This window comes from Carettochelys insculpta, chromosome 16 (assembly GCF_033958435.1).
Source record: "Carettochelys insculpta isolate YL-2023 chromosome 16, ASM3395843v1, whole genome shotgun sequence".
In the NCBI taxonomy this organism is placed as follows: Eukaryota; Metazoa; Chordata; order Testudines; family Carettochelyidae; genus Carettochelys; species Carettochelys insculpta.
This window is the reverse complement of record NC_134152.1, coordinates 18,927,861-18,951,014: the sequence shown is the minus strand read 5'-3', so window position 1 is coordinate 18,951,014 and position 23,154 is coordinate 18,927,861. Positions and strand designations below refer to the sequence as shown.

The 23,154-nt window shown below is 42.0% G+C and overlaps 1 protein-coding gene across 3 annotated transcripts in view; it reads left to right on the top strand.

The window, feature by feature from the left end:
• Positions 1 to 23,154, top strand: part of MYH11 (myosin heavy chain 11) — a 118,441-nt gene that overhangs the window by 80,514 nt on the left and 14,773 nt on the right. For all 3 annotated transcript variants that reach the window (XM_075011267.1, XM_075011266.1, XM_075011269.1), the window contains 25 exons: positions 9 to 182; positions 373 to 546; positions 1,092 to 1,206; positions 2,296 to 2,489; positions 5,022 to 5,143; positions 5,267 to 5,336; positions 5,500 to 5,660; positions 7,464 to 7,572; positions 8,195 to 8,326; positions 9,088 to 9,294; positions 10,355 to 10,492; positions 11,539 to 11,662; positions 12,393 to 12,564; positions 13,070 to 13,282; positions 15,070 to 15,214; positions 15,310 to 15,516; positions 16,265 to 16,369; positions 16,455 to 16,607; positions 17,240 to 17,488; positions 17,726 to 17,938; positions 19,612 to 19,824; positions 20,515 to 20,676; positions 21,509 to 21,637; positions 22,575 to 22,663; positions 23,013 to 23,136. In XM_075011267.1, the coding sequence (XP_074867368.1) occupies positions 9 to 182; positions 373 to 546; positions 1,092 to 1,206; positions 2,296 to 2,489; positions 5,022 to 5,143; positions 5,267 to 5,336; positions 5,500 to 5,660; positions 7,464 to 7,572; positions 8,195 to 8,326; positions 9,088 to 9,294; positions 10,355 to 10,492; positions 11,539 to 11,662; positions 12,393 to 12,564; positions 13,070 to 13,282; positions 15,070 to 15,214; positions 15,310 to 15,516; positions 16,265 to 16,369; positions 16,455 to 16,607; positions 17,240 to 17,488; positions 17,726 to 17,938; positions 19,612 to 19,824; positions 20,515 to 20,676; positions 21,509 to 21,637; positions 22,575 to 22,663; positions 23,013 to 23,136 (3,894 nt within the window). The remainder of the gene's footprint in view (positions 1 to 8; positions 183 to 372; positions 547 to 1,091; positions 1,207 to 2,295; positions 2,490 to 5,021; positions 5,144 to 5,266; positions 5,337 to 5,499; positions 5,661 to 7,463; positions 7,573 to 8,194; positions 8,327 to 9,087; positions 9,295 to 10,354; positions 10,493 to 11,538; positions 11,663 to 12,392; positions 12,565 to 13,069; positions 13,283 to 15,069; positions 15,215 to 15,309; positions 15,517 to 16,264; positions 16,370 to 16,454; positions 16,608 to 17,239; positions 17,489 to 17,725; positions 17,939 to 19,611; positions 19,825 to 20,514; positions 20,677 to 21,508; positions 21,638 to 22,574; positions 22,664 to 23,012; positions 23,137 to 23,154) is intronic.

Here is a 23,154-nt window from a genome sequence, read left to right as displayed (position 1 = left end):
ATTTTCAGGTCAATTCTTTTGAGCAATTGTGTATCAATTACACGAATGAGAAACTTCAGCAGCTCTTCAACCACACAATGTTCATACTGGAGCAGGAAGAATATCAGCGTGAGGGCATTGAATGGAATTTCATCGACTTTGGCCTTGATCTGCAACCTTGCATTGAGCTGATTGAAAGACCAGTAAGATTACATGTCTTTAGGTTGGACAACATAATGTAGGTTGGAGATACTTCTAGCACAGTCCAACAGGACACATGTGTAACCTTAGACTTTATGTCTTCCTTGTTTCAGAATGTAATAATAATTTACTGGGCATTGAAGGTAGTTCTTTTCCATTGCATGACTAATGTGTCTTCTGCTCATGTTGCAGAACAACCCACCTGGTGTCCTGGCTCTGCTAGATGAAGAGTGCTGGTTCCCCAAAGCTACAGATACATCTTTTGTAGAGAAACTATGTCAAGAACAAGGCAGTCATCCCAAGTTCCACAAGCCTAAACAACTCAAGGACAAAACTGAGTTCTCCATAATTCACTATGCAGGAAGGGTATTGGACAGGACCAAACTCTCTTATTACACAAAGCTTTTAACTCTTTGATGTCACAACAGTGAAATATACAGCCACAGTGCAAGAGATAGACAAGAATTAGAATCCACATACAGAGACTGACTTGTATTAACCAGAACAAATGAGTGCTTTTATTATGTAACATGTAGAAGGTCTTCAGAGTTAGTCTAATTCTGCTCCCAGTGAAGTCAATTCCTGGTGAAATCCATTGATTTCAATTTGAGCAGCTAGCCCAAAGCTGAGTGTTTCTGAAAGTCCCCCCTAATTCAGATTCCCCAAACAAATTCACGGAGATGCTAGAGGTCCACTGAGGTGGCTATGGCAGCAGGATTGGGGCTCCGAAATATGAGTGCATTGACCTGTAACAGCCATATACCAGTCTCAGTCCATGTGAGCAAAGCCTATGGACACAAATATTGTTATTTGGAGTGTTATAACGCCCAAGTTCCCAGTCAGGATTAGGGCTTCACTATGAAAAATTTTAAGTGGGAACGTATTTTTTACATGAGTAATATTTTCTAAAGGTTGACTACAGTGCAAGTGCCTGGCTAACAAAGAACATGGACCCACTAAATGACAATGTAACTGCTCTGTTAAATCAGTCTTCAGACAAGTTTGTGGCAGACCTTTGGAAGGATGGTATGAATCTGAACTCTACTCTGTAACATTGTGTAAATTGCTGAGGATCATCCTTTTGGGCCTATTCTGATTTGCTTTCTATCCCTTGTCAGTGTTAGGTACAAGGCATTCAAATCCTTTCCCTTAAACGTATTACATTTTTAAACTATATTCCTCAGGGACAGTGTATTTGGATGGCTTAATTTCCATGAAATCAATCACCTGCTTAAAAATGCCATCTGAAAAGATTATGAAAATGAAGATTCAGCAAGTAGCTGTTATTGAACATGTGACATTAAGTAGCTTATGTTATTTTTACTTCTGAAGGGTGACCAAGTACAATCCATATCTCATGCCCACCTCTCAAATGAATGTCCCATGAACATTGCTAAGGACGTGTAATTTAAGCTATATTACACTGGCCCCTGAGAGTAGGATTTTATACTACATACCTCTTTTAATCTAGAAGAATCACAAGGAGCTGTGGAAACATACATCTAACATAAAGAGCACAACCCTCGTTTTTCCAAATGACTTGGAGGAATTCCCAAACACTCAGATAATCAGGAGTGCATAGTTTCCCCAGTTCTACCTTGCTGGATAATTCTACCTATCATGGAAGGGTGTTATGAAGAGAGATTAATGTTTGTAGGGTACATATAAATCCATACAGACAGGCTAAGTATTCTATATTAATAGCTGTGAATTCAATAGCACTGTATTCAGTCAACAGTCCCAGACAAGTTGTATTTTCAGCATTGCCACAGAAGTAGTAATCCCTACCAAATATTTAGTCTCCTCTGTATCTATGACCAGTGCTGTTTTTATGCCGGTACTTGCCAGTTCTGAATATTGGCACCTCGGAAGCCCCAGCCACGGAATTGGCTGCGGGTGAGGGGGGAATAGCTGGCTGAGTGCTGGGGCATCTTTATTTTTTACAAAATAGGCACTGTTTATGACTATTGCTAATAATATTTCTTTCTTATAGTACCACAATATAAAATTAGATTACAATAGATTTTAACAATGCAAGCACTGATGTCCAGAAGTAATGAACTTTGAAAATGATCTGTCTAAGAGGTTCCATTCACACTTGCTTTTACATTGCAGTGGACCGCATAGTAGGGCTGGACCAGATGGCGAAGATGACAGAAAGTTCACTCCCTAGTGCTTCAAAAACCAAAAAGGGCATGTTCCGTACTGTTGGGCAACTCTATAAAGAGCAACTGACTAAGCTGATGACTACCCTGAGGAATACAAATCCAAATTTTGTCCGTTGTATCATTCCAAATCATGAAAAAAGGGTACGTTCCAAATGTCAAGCCTTCAAAACTTTGGCGTAAGGGCCCATTATTCTGGTCAAGTTGTGGTTACAGTATACTGTAGACCAGGGATGGACAAACTTTTTGACCTGAAGACTACATCTGGGTAGGCAAATTGTATGGCACGTCAGGAATGTCAGGCTTGGGAAGGAGGTGGGGGTCTGGGATGCAAGAGGGGGCTCAGGGCGGGGGTTGGGGAACATGTGGGGGTTCAGGGTAGTGGGTTGGGGCAGAGGGCTGGGGTGCACAAGAGGGTGTGGAAGTGGGTTCAGGCCTAGGGTTGGATGGGAGGAGTTTGGGTGTGGGTGCCAGTGGGGCACCACTTACCTCAGGAAGATCCCGGTCGATGGTACAGCAGGGCTAAGACAGGCTTCTCTCTGGCCCCAGTGCTGGCTCTGCCCAGTCCCAGAAGTGGCTGGCGCATCCGGCAATGGTGGGGAAGGTGCTCCATACACTGTCCTCATGGGCATTGGCCCCACAGTTTCCATCGGCAGCAGTTCCCTGTTCGCAGCCAATGGTTGCTACAAGGACAATGCCTGCCAGTGTGTGGTGCCTTCTTCCCCTCCACCCAAGGGCTGCAGGAACATGCTTCTGTGAGCAGCACAAGGCAAGGGCAGGACAGGAGCCTGCCTTAGCTCCCCCGCACTGCCAGACAGGCAATCCTAAAGGCTGGATTACAGGCCCTGGCAGGCTGGATGTGGCCTACGGGCAGGCCATAGTTTGCTCTCCCCTCTGTAGCCTCCACTGATTCAAAGACTTTTTATTATGGAAATCTTATCCTAGCCTGTTGAAGAGGCAAACTACAGGAGAGGAAGGATGGCATGGAGAGCAGGCTACCACATGCTCACTGCACAGTGACCGTTGCTATCCGTGGGCCTAGGCCTGGCTGTGAGTGTTGTGACCTGGCACATGGGTAGGGCAACCATATCTCCCTGTTCCAAATAAGGGACAGGGAGATGTGGGCAGTGGGAGAGGTGGCTCTTCCTGGCTGCACCCAGCCCCAGGGAAGCAGCGGCCATGGGCACTCCCTGCCTGGAGCCTCAGGAAAGTGGTGGACACGGGCACTCCTGGCCCTGGAGCCCCAGGGAAGCAGCGGACATGGGAGCTCCCGCCCCCACCCCCACCCCCACCCACAGCCTCTGAGGGCCTCAATACAGGACAATTCATCCCCTTTAAAAAAAAAGTTGAGACACCTTTTTGGTGTCCCAAATACTGGACCATCCCGCCTAATACGGGACAGACGGTCACTTTACACGTGGTATCAAAGCAGCACTCACGTTTGGCTCAGCTGCCTCAGATGTCATAGCAGAGGGACAGCCAGGCCACAAGTGGCATTGCAGTCTGGGGACAGGGTCACAGAACCACTCCCATTTGGCCTGGCCACCCTTCCATCATGACAGGAGGGCAGCCAGGACAATGCTGAGTGAGTGGCATTGTGAACTGATGCACTGCACTACAACAACAAGTAACAGCACCCAGTCAAGGGAGCCAGGCCTAGACCCCTGGAACAAGAGACACCACTGCGACATGAGTGTAGGGCAGGGTTGGTCTCCAAACTTTCTCCCTTGAGGCTCCACCCCACAGTAGGCTCACAACCCATAGACATCCCTCCCATGACTCATTGCCTGACCATAACCCACTGCCTGAGAAACACTGTTATAAATGACAGTATTATAGAAAAGTAAGGTTGGAAAGGAGCCTGGGAAGTCATCAAGCTCAGTCTTTATGATAAGGTAGAACCAAATAAATGTAAACCATCCTTGACAGGTTTCTGTCCAAACTGTGCTTAAAACCTCCCATGATGGGGCTACTACAACCTGCCTTGGAAGTCTATTCCAAAGCTTAGAAACTACATTTAGAGTTTTAGAAAGTTTTACCTAAATCTCTACAGATACAGCCAATTACTTCTTGTACTACCTTCAGTGGACAGAGAAGAAGTGATCCTCATTCTCTTTATAACAACTAACACCATTATGGGCAACCTAGGCTGGTGAGTGGGCCGCATGAGTGGCCCTCCTTCACCTCAGAGGGACGCAAGATTGTTGTAACCAAGATGGCATCCCAGGATAGGGTTGTTTTGCTAACTGTGTTTGTGTACCTAGAGTTTGTGGGATGTGCTGACTGAATCACAGCAATGCTTTGATTGGATGCAGAATGTTGTGCCCTTGTTATATGTATGTATCACTTTAGTAATACTAGTAGGGAAAAAAAAAGATGTGGACAGAAATCAGTGGAATCTGGCAACCCTGCGCATGTGCAGCAATAAACAAAATGTCTCACAGGTCACACATTGAACCCTCATGGGTTGCATGCAGCCCGTGGGCCACCACTGTTTTAACGCAGAGGAAGACACATATCAGCTCCACCCATCTTCTTTTCTCAAGACTAAACTTGCCCAGTTTCTGTAACTTTTCCTCATATATCATTCTCCCATTATATTGTTAAGCCAGTAATATACTTTCCAAACTTCCGTCTTCTTCCTATGCTAACACTGAAAATATCTTCATGCTTTAGGCTGGCAAACTTGATGCCCATTTAGTCCTGGAGCAGTTACGATGCAACGGTGTCTTGGAAGGGATTCGTATCTGCCGGCAAGGATTCCCCAACAGAATTGTCTTCCAGGAATTCCGTCAGCGGTAGGACACTGCTATAGTATCAGATGTTTTCGACTGGTTAAGACACATTCATCTGTGCTGTAGCTAAGATCACATATGCACCAAATAATCTGTTTTCCATTTCTCCGGCATTTCTGTTTATAGATACGAAATTCTTGCTGCAAACGCTATTCCTAAAGGATTTATGGATGGGAAACAGGCTTGTATACTTATGGTGAGCAAAGCACTTTCAACCACATTTGGTAAAGTCAGAACTGTACATTTTACATAGAAATAGTTATTTTTTTCTGCAAACTGTAAAAAGCATTCCACTGAAAAGTATTTGACTGTACCATAATGACAGTGTCAACAAAATATCCTTGTTTCCCTCCCAATAGATCAAAGCATTAGAACTTGATCCCAACTTATACAGGATTGGACAAAGTAAAATATTCTTCAGAACTGGTGTCCTGGCTCATCTGGAAGAGGAAAGAGACTTGAAAATCACCGACGTCATTATTGCTTTCCAGGCTCAATGTCGAGGCTACCTGGCAAGAAAGTAAGACTGCACTGTCAAAAACACAACAAGTTGATCGCAATGCAATATGTATGTAATGGTCTGTAGGTTTATGCGTTGCAAATTGAGATTTTTTTTTAACGAGGTTGATGGCTATTGTGATATTTTGGGTGCTGCTGTAATACAAAGGTGTAATGTGAAGTATCTATTAGTAAGAAGACATACCTGTTCCCCCTAAGAAGCTAATCAGATCAATTATATAGACAAGAGCTGTAAGGAGTGTCTTTGTGTTCTGTGTTTGTGTGACACAACTGGGAAGGCTAGATCAGGCCTGCCAACTGCGGGTGGGGTGTGGGGGGGTGCATCAAAGGCAGCAGTTGTCCTGGGGCCTGGTGATTCAAAGAGGCCTGGGACTCCTGGGGGCAGCAGCAGCTGAAGCTCTGGGCCCTTCAATCACTGTTGGAGAGCTGGGGATCCCAGTGCCATAGTCTGGGCAGCATGGAAGATTGGCTATCCTGGCCCCCCGCTTCCATTCAAGGCCCCGCCCTGGAGACAGCCCCATGCACACCTTGCCTAGAGTGTACTAGCGAAAGCTGTCAGCCCTTCTGGGCAAGATGCTACCATACCCAGGCCCTCTTTAAGCTGAGCACTTGGGGGGCCTGCCCAGGAGAGATTCAGGTGCCACTCAACTGATTAGCAGAGTGTCTGTCCACAGTCACCACAGTGGGCAGCATTGGTGTCTATTGGTGGTGCACATATGCACATGCATTGGTGCACATAAAATTTGTTCCACCCTTGCATGGAAAAAATTATAGGGAACACTGTACCACAATACAAATAAATATATATAGTAAAACTGCTGCTGCCAATGTTAAACCCACTGGTGCAGAACTTCAACCTGAAACACTAGATACTTGAGTCATGTTCCTTATAAATTGAAACCAACTAAGCATTTTTAGGCTGCGGCTACGCTGCAGCCCTATTTCAAAATAGGACATTTTGAAACAGCTATTTTGAAATATTTCAGAATAAGTCAGCTACACACAAAAGCTACGTCTGTGCTAGAAGCATCTGTCTACAGAAGTTAGTGTCGGAAGAGATGTTCCAACAAAACTTCTGTCAACAGATTGCGTCTACACATAAAAGAGAATTGATCGTTTGATCCGCTCTATCGACAAAAGAGCCCCCCAGATCCTCTACACAGCTTTTTTGTCGACAGTTTCAAAATAATGCACCCACTATTTTGATTTTCTTTCTAAATAGTGAATACGTAGTCTAGACACTAGCAAATTTATTTCAAAATAGTGGCTGTTATTTTGAAATATCTCTGTAATGTAGCCATAGCCTCAGAGGTAAAAGCCCATTTTTAAAATATTGACGGTAAAGGGTCTTCCCTTTACTTAAAATATTGACAGTAAAGGGCCTTGCCATAAATCCCCCAGACTTCTGAGCAAACAAGTTTAAATACTATATGATTAAAGAATGAGGGACCTGAGTAAAACACACACATCTAAGTGCCCCTGCATAGCCAGTTTAGAAAGACAATCATACTTGGATCTGGATTCTGTGGCTGAATCCCACACAGTTAAACCATCCTAAAAACAGCAGAATAAAATGTTAAAAACAAATAAAACTAGTGCCTTTCCTATGCATACCAGAAATAATCATACACTTTAAGGGAGAGGAAAGTTTGCATCAGACATCCCAAACACTTACACAGAATCACCACTTTCATGCACCAGCGTTGCTTTATTTGAAAAGGCTCATGCAGACAACTTGTGCCCATGATTATCAGATTATTTGATGGAATAATTATTAGGTTATCTGTTTTGCATGTAATTGTAGAGCCTTTGCCAAGAGGCAGCAGCAGTTAACAGCAATGAGGGTCATTCAGAGAAACTGTTCTGCTTACCTGAAGCTAAGGAACTGGCAGTGGTGGAGGCTGTTCACTAAAGTAAGTGATGGACATTCAATGAATTTCTCCTCCGCCTTCCAAATGAGAGAGTTTGTCTAGATTCCTAAGTCATGTTAGGAAGAAAAACTTTTATTGCTCCGGAGGGCCTGCTCCAAAATACACTGCAATCAGTGAAAGGGTCCAATTGATTTCAGAGGGTTTAGGGTTAACCTGATAGTCAGAAAAGTGTTGAGCGCATTTCTGGAAAGGCTCACTCTGTCTTCATTCAGCTGATGAAGATAAACTGAACGTGTTTCACACAAGAAAAGTCAGCATGTCTAGGCCTTTAATTTCATGTCAGAAGTTGAAATGAGTTAATGAAGAGGTGCCCTGCATCATAATCTCCCATCAAATCTTATTGCAATCGTCCCCCTTCATGATAAGTCTCAGAATCAAAGGATTGACATGGCCGAAAGGATGAAACAGTCTTTTTAACAGAGAAGTGGCCTTTCAAGCACATTGCTGCAGCTCAGAGGTGTGGACGAGTTTTCATTCAACTGTCTGAGCTGTAATTCTCTACCACCTTTGTAACAGGGAGTTTGTCGGTAAGGCGGTTGGGCTGTTCCTCTGCTGCATTCACTAAAATGATTGCTGAAAAGGAATGTTCATACTTGATTTGCAGGTGAAACCACTCTTACAAGTAACCCGTCAAGAGGAAGAAATGCAGGCCAAAGATGAGGAGCTACAGAGAACAAAGGAAAGACAACAAAAAACAGAGAGTGAATTGAAAGAATTGGAGCTGAAACATAATCAGGTGATATGCAATTCTGGATTCCTGGAAATGCTATCAATTATTTTATTCTGAGATGCTCGTTATATGTTACAAAATGCCAGCAGAAGGATCTCTTCTCTTTATGCTTCTGGTCCTCGTAATGGAAATAGACCAAATTAGAGCACATTGCAGTCCACAGATTGACTTCAAGAGCCTGTACCCTGAGACCTCTGGTTCTTGTAATAATCTCTAGTTGGTGTCAGTCTAGGAGATCCTCGATAATGTGGAGCTGGAAGGAACCATGGACGATCTTATAGTCCAGCCCCGGCATTCAGGCATGACCAAATAAACCTAGACCACCCCTGCCAGGAGTCTGTTAAACTGTTCTTAAACCTCCCTGATGGGGATTTCACAGTTTACCTTGGAAACTTATTCCCAAGTTTAACTATCCTTATAATTAGAAAGTTTTTCTTAACATCCAACCTAAAATCTCTCATGCTGCAAATTAAACCAATTACTTCTTCTCCCACTTTAGGTGGACATGGAGAACAATCAGTCATCGTCCTCCTTACAACAGACCTTAACATATTTGACTTAACAGGTCCCCGCTTAGTCGTCCTCATTCAAGAGTGAACAGGCTCAGGTTTTTCTGCTCTTTCCTTGTAGGCCAGATTTGCTAAACTTTTTATCATTCTGGTTTCTCTCCTCCAGGCACTCTCCAATTTGTCCATGTATTTCTTAAAGAATGCTGCACTGGCTAACTTGTGATACAAGTTATAAAGGCCTATCATTTGTCTCCATAGCTGTGCGAAGAAAAGAATCTCCTTCAGGAACAGCTTCAGGCCGAGACCGAACTGTACGCTGAAGCTGAAGAGATGAGAGTCCGCCTAGCTGCTAAAAAGCAAGAGTTGGAGGAGATCTTGCATGAAATGGAGGCCAGAATTGAAGAGGAAGAAGAACGTAGTCATCAGCTGCAAATAGAGAAGAAAAAGATGCAACAACAAATGCTGGTACTGTAGTCTATGTACAGCTCATAAAATTGCACCTCATTGACAAAATTGGCAACTACTGATCATCTGAAAGTAGTTTCTCTGTTCCTACACTACAGTAAGAATTCTTTTCTGCCGTTTTCCCCTCTGTGTAATTCTGGCCGCGTCTACATGTGCACGCTACTTCGAAATAGCACCCGTCACGGCTACACGTGTTGGGAGCTATTTCAAAGTTGAAATCGACGTTAGGTGGCAAGATGTCGAAGTCGCTAACCCCATGAGGGGATGGGAATAGCGCCCTACTTCGAAGTTGAACGTCAAAGTAGGGCACGTGTAGACGATCCACGTCCCGCAACATCGAAATAGCGGGGTCCGCCATGGCGGCCATCAGCTGAGGGGTTGAGAGACGCTCTCTCTCCAGTCCCTGCAGGGCTCTATGGTCACCGTGTGCAGCAGCCCTTAGCCCAGGGCTTCTGGCTGCTGCTGCGGCAGCTGGGGATCCATGCTGCATGCACAGGGTCTGCAACCAGTTGTCGGCTCTGTGGATCTTGTGTTGTTTAGTGCAACTGTGTCTGGGAGGGGCCCTTTAAGGGAGCGGCTTGCTGTTGAGTCCGCCCTGTGACCCTGTCTGCAGCTGTTCCTGGCACCCTTATTTCAATGTGTGCTACTTTGGTGTGTAGACGTTCCCTCGCAGCGCCTATTTTGATGTGGTGCTGCCCAACGTCGAAGTTGAACGTCGACGTTGCCAGCCCTGGAGGACGTGTAGACGTTATTCATCGAAATATTTCGATGTTGCTACATCAAAATAAGCTATTTCGATGTAGCGTGCACGTGTAGACGTAGCCTCTTTATAGTAAACAGGTGTATTCTTCCCCAATCCTAATTTAAAATGTTTAAAAATTTTCTTTTCTAAATAGCTAGATTACTTAATCTTTTTCCTTGTATTGCCAAGACCCTCATGGATCATTCATGCCTTAAAACTAGAAAAGCTTTTAATATACCCACAAAGGTTTGGGCAGTACTGACATAGGCCTGAAATACACGTGTTTCTAGAGTTCATGGAATTTTTCCTCCAAAAAAGGACCTCGAGGAACAGCTGGAAGAAGAAGAAGCTGCAAGACAAAAACTACAGCTTGAAAAAGTAACGGCTGAGGCCAGGATAAAGAAAATGGAAGATGACATTCTTGTAATGGATGATCAGAACAACAAGCTGACCAAGGTCAGTGCTGTAGGCTCAGGTTTCTATGTAGTGTAAAATCAATGTAAGATGAAAATATCTCCTCTTCAGCTACAGTGGCAACAATAATCCTTAGCACTTCATAGTCATATAGTTAGCAGGCCAGAAGTCCTTTGTGTCAGGAGGGGGCTAGTAACAACTATTTCATGTCAGTGAAGCTAGATCTGTGGAAACATTCCCCCTTAGGCCCTAAAAGAGCAGACAGTTCCTCTTGTGCACAAACCTCACTACTTCCTTTTAATCTAACTGTTGTTTAACTATATTACTGCTACCTCTTAATGCAGCCTCCATCGGTGGCTGTACAACTTGCTTTCTATAATAACTGAATATGAAGAGATAAGACAACTGTGCAGTAAAATTGGCAAAAGGATGTCTGTGTGTTCTGCCCACTCTGGGATAGCTGGGATGACTTCTTAGGCATGAAGTTAGGTATGTAAGATGAGGGTCATCATTTCATGCACCACTTACCCCCTAACTGGAGGGTTTTAATTACACCTAGGCCTTGTTCTGGTCCTCTGGATGGGGGGTATTTCATGCATAAACCCTAAGTCCATGATTCAGATGTGCATTTGAAGTGTGCATGTGTTAAAATACTTTCCTAAATCGAAGTCCAAGTACTTGCTAACAGGGGTGCTGACATCCACCCACAGCCCTGGTGCAAAGTGGGAGGGAGGCCCAGCTCTGTGCCCCTGAAGGGGTGGGACCAAGGGTAGAAGGGGCGGGACCAAGGGCAGTCTGCCCTCAGAAATGCCAGGCCACAGGGCAACAGCACCCTTTGTGCTCCCTCCCACCCTGTTGGTGGGCCTCCTTGCTAATCTTCATAGAGTGGGTATAAAGAATCTGCTAGTCTAGTTAATCTGACAGAAAGCATCCACCACTTTCTACCTTCTGTGGAAGTACTACGCAACACTGTCAGGAAATGTGGCATTCAGAAAGACTGATATTGGTTTTTTAGCCTGTTCAGTGGCATCTCATGACCATAAATATTATATGTTCAATCTGTAAATGGAATTTTATTTTTCCTTCAGGAAAGAAAACTCCTTGAAGAGCGAATAAGTGATTTAACAACAAATCTTGCAGAGGAAGAAGAAAAAGCCAAAAACCTTACAAAGCTGAAAAACAAACATGAATCAATGATTTCAGAACTGGAAGGTATTGTAAACCAAAAGTGGTTTTATAACAATTGTTTATTTGACCTGCAGTTTAAAAAGACTTCTTTAAAAAACCAAACTATTAATTTACCATCTAACATTTCTAAAATGCCAAAACAAGAAATTCTGTAGCAACTACCAAGAAATTATTATTTGTAATGATAGTCCCTGGAGTGTTCTTCCCAAATAGGCACAAATATAATTTTAATTGTTTTGTGTGCTTGTTTTGCACATTTAATTTCAAATGGTATTTGCTACATTCAATATTCTGGGGCAAATTAAAACCATGTATTACAATATTTATTAGAAACGCAGGCTTTCATTTATTACAAATTTTATTTTAAAATCCAAGCTAGACAAATGCAAAGAAAAGAACAATTTCATTTGTGTTTCTGGAAGAATTAATCCTGCTTACAAAAATTATTGAATGGTAATAATGCATGGTCAAAAAAGGATCAGCTCAAGAAAGAAAATATGGCAAAAGTAGTTCTTCAGAATACCAGGGAACGGTATTGATTTATGGGTGAACAGAAATGAAAGTTCATATGCTAACTGCAAGTCACTGGCACATCACTACCAAAAGAAAATTTCAACTTGTAATTTAGCGTATACCTCAGTGGAGAAGTACAGTGCCTTCACTGGTTTTCCATGTGTATGTGCCTATGTTTAGGTTCACTCTGAGAATTCCTTGGGCTGATTCGCTCCCCTAACAAGAATCCTTGTTTTCTCAGTGCGACTGAAGAAAGAAGAGAAGAGCAGACAGGAACTGGAGAAAATGAAGAGGAAGCTGGAGGGAGATGCCAGCGATCTGCATGAGCAAATTGCAGACCTGCAGGCGCAGATTGCTGAACTCAAGATGCAGCTGGCCAAAAAGGAGGAAGAGCTGCAGGCCGCTCTTGCCAGGTATCTAACTCCTGCTGACAGAAGGGCCTGAGCTGAAGCTGTGGATCTAGACATACACAGACCCCTCCCCAAATGCACACACTCCATTCCACCCACGGTTTGGGGATGTTCAGCTCTGAATCTGATCTCTCTACCAACAGTCCTCCCTGAACTCTAAACCTCCTGTCATGCTAAACATTAGTTACATTAGTGAGTCAAATTCTTCAAAGGCTTCTAAGAAATCTAATAGTCACAACTCCATATGGGTGCCACCATGTCACCATAAGAAGCAGAAGTGTGGGTTATAGACTGAATACACTGCAAATTACCACGTTTGCCACTGCTGCTAAGGCATTCCAGTGAATGGGTTGGGGAGAAGAGTTCCATAGACTTAAATAGAAGCAGGAGCCACATGCCATTAGAAATGTCAGTCCTAGGCCTGGCCATGAAGCCCCCTCTGAAAAGCAAGAGAGCCAAGGAGGCACATGTCCTATTTTTCTGTTTACATCTTACTTTTTTTGCCCAGGCTTGAAGATGAAATGGCTCAGAAGAATAATGCCCTCAAAAAAATCCGTGAGCTGGAAGGTCACATCTCTGATCTCCAGGAAGACTTGGATTCTGAGAGAGCAGCAAGAAACAAAGCAGAAAAACAAAAAAGAGATCTGGGTGAAGAGCTGGAGGCTCTGAAAACAGAGCTTGAAGATACCTTGGATAGCACAGCTACACAGCAAGAACTCAGGTACTAGCATGTGGTAGAAAAATAAATGTAGCTAAAAATGGCTGTAACACACACAAAACCAGAAGGCAGCATTTCAATGAAACATTGCATGATAAGTATCTAGTGATCTGCACATATGGAGGGAGCAAAGTGGTCTCTGAGCACAGGGCCCAATGCAAGTGACTCTTGGATTCTTATTCAGACTCCGACAGCGTTGCCCTGTGTGGAATTGGATAAGTCACTGAGTGGAACTGGACAATTTACTCATACTTCTAAGGCAGTGGTTCCCAACCTGGGGTCCGTGGACCCCTGAGGGTGCACGAGGGTATTGCAGGGGATCCATGAAAAAAATAAAAGATGCATAAAAATGATCATAGAAAATAAGTTTTAAATAAATTGCAAAGTTACAATCAATTATTATTTTTAAATTAAATATCCTCCAATAATAAAAAGATGTTTCAGCTTTTTATGCTGAAGGTTTTTTTCCAATGGCCAAGAGTCTACTTACTGTATTTATTTTATGGATCCAGAAGAGCTGCAGGATTATTACTATTAAAAACCTGGCCAAAAACCTGGTCTTATTCTGGCCTAGTCATTTCAGTTTATTAGAAAATTTCACATCATTGTTAGGGACAAAAATTCATGTCTCTTCCTTTGGTATATTTCTGGGTCAGGAATTCAAGAAAACTAAAATTGTAGCTGTTCTTTTTTCATGTAATGTAAAAATGGATTTGATCTTTCCAATGTCAGAGATTATTAAATATTTTTGCTATATACTTTTTCTTATCAAACTAGTTAACAAGTATTTCGTTGTTTGTAAGCAAATACACTTTCATGGCATAACTTGGGTATGTGTAAAGATAAATATTTAATTTTCATGGTTCACAATTAACTGCAGGATATGCTGAACAGCCATAGAACTTCTTACTGTTCTGATTGTATGCAGCGATGGCCAATCATGTGCCTGCTCAACTTACCTATAAAGAGTAAAGTTTGGCATGCTTTTAAGTAGTGTTCAGTATCCTTTATAGAAGACTGACCATTAGGTGAACTATATTAAACTGTAAGTCTTTTGAATTACCTTTTAGTTTAAATGTGGATGTTTTTTGAATTTTGAGTTCTGTGGATTGTGTTTAAACAATTCAAGAGGAGGTTCCCTAATTCGGAAATACTGAGTGGTATTGCACAGTTCTTATCTTAACTGAATGTGTCCAACAGCTCTATGAAGTTTGGTTATAAAATACCTTTCTATAACCTGAGGTGCTAGAATTAAAAGATGATCTAACCATTTAAAAAAAATTGTGGTGGGAGGGACAGCTCAGTGGTTAGAGCACAGGCTTTGTAAACCCAGGGTTGTGAGTTCAGTCTGTGAGGGGGCCTTTCAGGGTCTGGGGGCAGGTTAGATTTTAAAAAAACAAAACACCTGTGATGAATGCTGATAAGTCCTGCTTTAAGTCCAGTGGGCTGGATTCAATGACCTCTCAACGTCCCCTCCATTTCTCCCAGATATGTATCTTGCCATGTTTCAATGTTATTAATTGCTACCCAAAAACCTCTGATATGGGTTCCTTTTGCATTTAAGGAAGTGTACATACCAGCTAGAATTTACTGTGATGGGGGCCTATGAACAGTTTGGGTGGGTGATTGAGGGTCTGCGCTAGTGAAAAGTTTGGACACCGCTGATCTAAGCGGCTACTGTAAAAGTGCTGCTGCCGCTGCTGCTATTTGTACATCTGTGCAATAACACAGTTTCCTCTGTGAGTAGATTTTCTGCTAGTGGTTCTGTTCATGTATATATTGCTTCCCAGAGCAAAGCGGGAACAGGAGGTCACAGTGCTGAAGAGAGCTCTGGAGGAGGAAACTCGAACTCATGAAGCCCAGGTCCAGGAGATGAGGCAAAAACATACTCAGGCTGTGGAAGAGCTCACAGAACAGCTGGAGCAATTTAAACGGGTAAACTGAAAACCATTACCTGGCCAATGGATTTGTTTATTAGATGTTGTGGAGTTCTTTTACACAATGTATTTTTCTCTGCCTTATGCATTCAGGCCAAAGTCAACTTGGACAAGACCAAGCAGACACTAGAGAAAGAAAATGCTGACCTAACTACTGAAATCAGGTCACTAAATCAGGCCAAACAAGAGGTGGAGCACAAAAAAAAGAAGCTGGAAGTGCAGCTTCAGGAGCTACAGTCCAAATACAATGATGGAGAGCGTATCCGGGTGGAACTTAATGAAAAAGTCCATAAGTTACAGGTAAAAAATATCTTCTTTGGTAACCTGAGAGTCTTAGTGGGACAACTGGATATAAAGTGACTGACAAACTCTGGGACCCACTCAGTACAAATCTTTACTCACATTTCCTAAATGCCCATTCCCAAGCAAGGAGTGTTAACTCATAAATGCAGAGGGGAAAAGAGGCTTCTCATTATGTTATATAGTGGAAAAAACCTGTGGAAATTGCATACAGTTTTATTTTATATATGCATTTGAAAACCAACTTTTCACAATCAATTTCTTTGTAACAAGTTGCATTCCATTGGGTATTGATCTCCCTACTCAACTAGGGAGTGTGACAGAAAGTGGGGCACAAAAGCCAGGCACCCTTCTCATGGAGCTGCTTTACAGCACTACTGGACAAAGAGAGGTTCAATAAAGCACCTGTGACAGAATTCTCAGAAACCGCCAACCAAACATGCCAACCTGCTGTCTATTGGTTCCACAGAACTGAAATTTCACAAACTCTCTTAAGCAAAACTGTGGCAATATCTACTGTTCTGACATGATTTTTTTTTGGTCTGCTTGCATTACACCTGAACTGGAAAATAGGCCTCTTATGGGGTTCTGAAAGTGATCCAGAAGCACAGGAGCAGGTTCTGTTCTGGCATTCAGTCACAAACTGTGATTTAAGAATCTAGTCTGGTCCCATTTCAGACATAGCTGGGGAAGAAGAGATTGAAGCTATGCAAAATAATGGAAAAGTTTCAATGTGCTTTCCCTTTAGGTGGAAGTTGAAAATGTTACTGGCCTGCTCAGTGAGGCAGAAACTAAGACAATCAAACTCACTAAGGATGTTGCAAGCTTGGGATCTCAGCTGCAAGATACACAGGTAGGCATCCCACCAGGATAACCTGCATAAAACATACTGAAAAAGAACTGAAAATGACCATGTTTTGTTGTGATGATCTCTGAAGGAGCTGCTTCAGGAGGAAACTCGTCAGAAACTAAATGTAGCAACCAAGCTTCGTCAGCTAGAGGAGGAAAACCACAGCCTGCAAGAGCAGCTGGAGGAAGAAGCAGAAGCAAAACAAAACCTGGAGCGACATATTTCAACACTGACAGTACAGGTACACCAGCAATTTAAACATCAGTTCCAGCACTGAATCTCTACAATAGGTCACATTTGTCAGATCCATCCGATGAAGTGGGTCTTTGCCCACAAAAGCTCATGCTCCAAGAAATCTGTTAGTCTATAAGATGCCACAGGACTTCTCGTTGTTTTTGCAGATACAGACTAACATGACTATCCCTTTTATACAAGAGGTCTGTAGATTTCAGATCTCTAGTTATCCCTATGCATGCTTGCCTGTGAACTATTGTTCCTAGCCAGAAGCAGCAAGTGTGTGAGCTGTGGGCCAACTGTAGCCTATGGAATTCTATAGGGTAAGCAATAACCACACTGTCCTTTAATGCAGTGGAGTGTGTGACCACAGGACTACTGGATATACCTCAGTGCAAGATCACTCACCACAAAATGGAGTCTGGAGCAATGGGTCTATTCATTGCCTCTGTAGGCTTTCTCATGGTGTTAAACATGAGTGATTGCTATCACACTGAGCCATGACACATTGCTTCACACTGAGCGAGTTAGGTGCACACCTCTGGGTTCCTTGAACAATGTCCTATGCAGCTCTCTGTTGTGCAAAATTAGAGTGCCTCTCCTATAAGGACTTCTTCATTTCTTGAATTCAAATTTCAGCTTTCTGACTCAAAGAAGAAGCTGCAAGAATATACCACCACAATAGAGAGTATGGAGGAAGGCAAAAAGAAACTCCAGAAGGAAATCGAAGGGCTCACGCAGCAGTTTGAGGAAAAAGCTGCTTCTTATGACAAACTGGAAAAAACCAAGAACAGACTCCAGCAAGAGCTGGATGATCTGGTAGTGGACTTGGACAACCAACGGCAGCTGGTCTCCAACCTAGAGAAAAAGCAGAAGAAGTTTGATCAGGTATGAGCTTTTGGTTAACTACATTCATGTATAACCTAACTCTGCTGGAATTATTATTGAATTATTTATGTAATGATTAGTTTTGTATCTGCACATGTTCATCAGAATGCAGGGACTTCCTCTGTAGTCATTAGTAATTGACCAGACTAATGTAATAGACAATCCTACATTTAATGGCTGTCTGTATTAATAGGATTACTGTGTTCAAACTGAGCATTTTCTATTAACAATTTCTAGATGCTAGCTGAAGAGAAAAACATCTCTTCCAAATATGCAGATGAAAGAGACAAAGCAGAAGCTGAAGCTAGAGAAAAAGAAACAAAGGCTTTGTCATTGGCCCGGGCTCTTGAAGAAGCATTGGAAGCCAAGGAAGAACTGGAGAGAACTAACAAACTATTGAAAGCTGAAATGGAAGATCTAGTTAGCTCCAAGGATGATGTAGGCAAGAATGTAAGTGTTACAAAATGTAACCTGTTTAACTATTTCAACGATAAACACTTAAATTAATAAAGCAGAAATATAGCACTTTAAACATTCTCACCAGCAATCAGAGGCTACACCACAGTAATGGGAATTCTGGAACTTTTCCTTGCAACAAACCCTGCTGCCAAGTTTGTCCACATATTTATTCTGGGGATACCATCACTGGACTTAACTATGTTAGTTACAAGATCAAAGGCACATTCTCATGCACTTCCAGCAAAATTATATATGCTATTACGTTCCAACAATGCCCTGACGCTATGTACATTGGACGGACTGGGCAAAACTTTCGCCAAAGAATAAATGGACACAGAGCAGACATCAAGAAACTCAATACACGTAAGCCGGTCAGTGAACACTTCAGTGGAGTGGGCCATTCTGTTAAAGACCTGAGAATTTGTGTCCTGGAACATAGAGAATTTAACAACAGATTAGAGTGAGAGATTTATGAGTTAGAGTACATATTCAAATTCGACACATTAATACATGGTTTGAAGGGAGACATCAACGATCTCATGCATTACAAGGACAGCTTCCCTTCCTTCGATGCTCATAATTATCTCAGACAGGACAATTAACATCCTCCCACCTCTCACCCCCTTCCTTCAATCCTGTTTGATTTGTCCGTTTTTATTGCAATTTCTTTTTCTTTTTGGTCCTCTGTACTTATAAAATTCAGTCTATACTGGAAATGAAATTGATCTGAAGAAGTGGGTCTGTACCACAAAAGCTCATCATTTTGTTAGACTTTAAAGTGCTGTATTTCTGCTGCTTTGTTTTGTTGGACTACAGACTAACACAGCTACCTCTCTGTTACTACTTAAATTAATAGTTATTAACGCAAAGATCTACATTTTCATGGTATAGAATGTGGAATGTAGAATTCCATGAGCAATTTCTATGCCTACACTCCCATAAGAGACTCAACAATGAACTATGTCTACAAGCCTTCTTTAGTCTTGGCTTTACTCATCAAAAGCAAGTTATTAATCTTGAAGAGGATTTTGTGCCTCATTTCTGAGAGAAGACAAAATTCAAGCAGATATTGAGTATTTATGAGCCCACCAAGCAGCTTCCAAATTGTAAAGTCAGTGAATCTGAATATGTAAATTAGATTTGGTGTTGCCAGCAGCTAGCACTGTAACTAAAAGAAATTTCCACAGCTGACTTGGCGGAGCTCAGTTGCGACAAGATCCATAGCATTCTGATGCCTCTAACAGGTGTCTGTCTTTGAGCTAAGAGCTTCAGAAGGAAATAACAATTAAAAGAAACAGAAGGAGCCCTGCTAACTTGATTTGAATGAGGATATTACTTCCTGTCTCTTCTTCTTGTGGCATGTTCACTTCACAACCACAAAGAGTTTGTTTCCAAAATTTTAGGTGTTTAGAATAAAAATGAATCCTCAGATAAAATTTGGTATCCAGTCTATGAATAAGCTGAACTTTGCCTTATAAAATAGATTTTTATGGGTGTTAAAATGCTACTTTGCCACTTTTTAGTGTGTGATCTTGAAACATAATCCATGCTCTCTCCACAGTTCATATATTCCAATTGGTCCCATGCTAAGTACAAAATGATCACATTGCAGCAAATTGCCTTTTAGATTGTAATCGTTCTGTTGATTTCTCATTGCATGAAAGGTCCACGATTTGGAGAAGTCCAAACGTGCCCTGGAACAGCAGGTGGAGGAGATGAAGACACAGTTAGAGGAGCTAGAGGATGAGCTACAGGCTACTGAAGATGCCAAGCTTAGATTGGAGGTTAACATGCAGGCCCTCAAAGGACAGTTTGAAAGAGACTTGCAAACCCGAGATGAACAGAATGAGGAGAAGAGGAGACAACTGCTTAAACAGGTGCAGTTCATTATCATTGATGCTGTAAATGCTTATTTAAAGCAACTGCAAATCCCCTAGATTGTTCCATTATTTGTTTGTGCTTCAGGATAATAAGAGCCAAATATTCTTCTTCCTTTAGGTTAGCTAAGTGAAAATTGTATAGACCATTTTGCTTTGCTTAAAAAGAACCTGCAGTACCATGTTATGGTTGCAGCTGTTTCAGTATAAGGAATGTAACTGTAAGCACATTTAAGTGATGTAACAGTGGGATCCATTTCAGGAAAATCATCTGAATTAACAACTCTGACATAATGACTAAAATGCTCCCTGTGCTTTCAGTGCAAGTAGCAAAAGACAGATCCCAGATACAATACCTGTCATTAATGACAACATACTGATTCAAGAATCTTTGAAGGGAAAACAAACATTACAGAACCTGTTGATATAGCTGATGTGTCTGAATACTGTACACAGATATTCATTCACCAGCTGTACTACACAGGTGGGATAGAATCAGACTTTGGCCTTTCACCACATCAAACTCCAGTATTTGAGAATTTATTTCAGCAGTCGTTGGTACTGTAACTAGTGGAGTTCTTATTACCTGTCAGCTGGTTCCTAGATCATTGAAGAGTATACAAGCTAGGTGTAAGTAAAGTGTGTCCAAGTGTGCTAATTCTCAACAAAATCTTCTTTTTTATTGTTTAGCTCCATGAGTATGAAACAGAACTGGAAGATGAACGTAAGCAGCGTGGCCTGGCAGCAGCAGCTAAAAAGAAATTAGAAGTTGACATTAAAGATCTAGAAGGTCAGGTTGACTCTGCTAATAAGGCTCGGGAAGAAGCTATTAAGCAACTTCGTAAACTACAGGTTAGTGGCTCCTGAGATGGAATAGTTTTCTTTTGGGCCATGGGTGTGATGTGACTTTAAAAGCAAGTAAAAATTAAATATCATTTGTGATCTCGATGCCAGATATATATATAGCATTAGAAAGGGTTTGAACCAAAACCCCGGATCCAAAAAATGCTTAGTTACTGTAATTTGAGTGGTCTTGAGTTAGCTGGGCTAGAGTGAAAAATCTCACATTTCACAGAGGGCAGAGTCTTCATAACTAATTGACCAACACCAAAGTGCTGTTGGCATCTCTGTGTGAAGGAAGACCTAAGGGCTCAATCAAAGATGTAAGGGAAAAAAAAAGCCAGATGTGCCAGTAGGGCTCAAACTTGGCTCTCCAGTATATGGGCATAGCACTGTGTATATCTGGAAAACCAGCTATCACATTTGCACCTGCACAAATGGCAGCCAGTTTTCAAAGACTCTGCATGTAGGAATCAGTGACTGAGGGCAGGATTAGGACTTGACAAGCAAACTCTTGTCTAGATGGATTGTCTAGATGTTGACTTAGTGTGTAGCAAGATGGAGTATATATCTGTAGTGTGCTAGCTTGCAGCATACTAACTATCTGGGTGGATTCAGAGTTCCATAGGGCATGTTGACCTACCCATGCTTCAGAGCAAAGTAGATCAAAATGTATTGTATTGTAATGTATTTTAGTGCTTAGCAGAAGGTCTACATTGACTGTTTGGTAATTACATGGAAATTAGTATTTTGTTTTGGGGGTTCATCCTGTTTTATTTTCAACAAAACTGTGATAAATGCTGGCCAGTACAAATCCCTTTTCTTTTTAACTGTCTGCAACCAGGGTCAGATGAAGGACTTCCAACGAGAGCTTGATGATGCCCGTGCCTCCAGAGAGGAGATATTTGCCACAGCCAGAGAAAATGAGAAAAAAGCCAAGAACTTGGAAGCAGAACTTATGCAGCTGCAAGAGGTGAAGTTGTGCCTCTTAGGCTAGAGCTGCACTACCATGGAAGATCGACCCACTCAGGCTCGATCTTCTGGAATTTTGTTTCATGCATGCACAAAACGGCACTTTCCAGGGTCAAAGTCAACCCCAGAACTCCTCATGAGAGGTGAGGATGAAGGAAGATTGACAGGAGAAACACTCCCATCGACCTTCTTCTGTGTAGAAGACAGACATTGAAGTCAACTGCTCATAAGTTGATTTTAGCTACACAATTGGTATAGCTAAAATTGCGTATCAGCAGTCAGCTTCTATGTCTAGTGTAGACATAGCCTTAGAGTGGCATGGAATGCAGATTGCACAACCTTTTTGGGAACAAAAAAGAGTTGTACATCAGAGAGCCAAAACATTGTAAAAAGTGATGTTGGTTGTGCTGTAGGGAAAGCTACAGTCAGAGTCTCTTATAACAGGTTCTGTGGACCTGTATAAAAACTAAGGCCCAGATCCTCAAAGGTATTTAGACACCTGACTTCCATGTAAATGCACCCAAATTGCTTAGAAATGTGAAGCACCAAGAACTTCCTTTAAAACCATTAGCTCGGAAGAAGATATTTTTCACAGGATGGAAGACAAAGTGTTCCTTTTTATTAATTATTAAAAATCATTTTTAATAATTTTATACTCTTGTCACCTTTTATTATATTTAAATGGATATAATCCTTGTATCTGGAAGCACAATAAAACACCAAGTGTTGAAGAATTGGATAATTTATATTTTTGTTTCACTGGTGTGTAACTCTAGAATCATAAATTAATATTTTAGTCACAGAAATGTCCAACATAGGTGGGATTTAAAAAGACGTTATGGCTGATCAGTCGCTCACCCCATAGGGCTACACACTTGTACTGAACTTTGTTTAACCCTCTTCATTTCTTTAATACTCTTGTTGTTTGTTTCCCCTAGGATCTGGCTGCTGCAGAAAGGGCCCGCAAACAGGCTGATCTGGAGAAAGAAGAACTGGCTGAAGAACTTGCAAGTGCTGTTTCTGGGAGGTAAGAATTAACAGATCTTTTCAAGTGTACCAAAGCCTTGCTAAATACATCTCTGTAGTCAGACTTCTTGTCCTGAAAAGCAGCTGTAGCTCCAACTTTGCCACACGTGCTTAGCTACGAACACATGCTAATTACATTAAAATCAATGGGACTACTTGTAAGCAACTCGCAGGTATGAAGGCCAGCAGGGAAGGACAAATCAGGTCTCCAGTAACACAAATAAGGTGGCAGCACAGGCAGAGTCATTTCAAGAATACTTCTAGGTTCTCCGTGTGTCATCAGCAACTTTCAAGACATGGTCAACTGCTCAGGATCCAAAATGACATGCCATACAAATTTACATTCACAGGACTAGTCTCCAGGATGAGAAACGGCGTCTGGAAGCTAGAATCTCCCAAATGGAGGAAGAGCTAGAAGAGGAACAAAATAATACAGAGGCAATAAGTGATCGCTTCAGGAAAGCGGTACAGCAGGTACTGTCCATTTGCGTG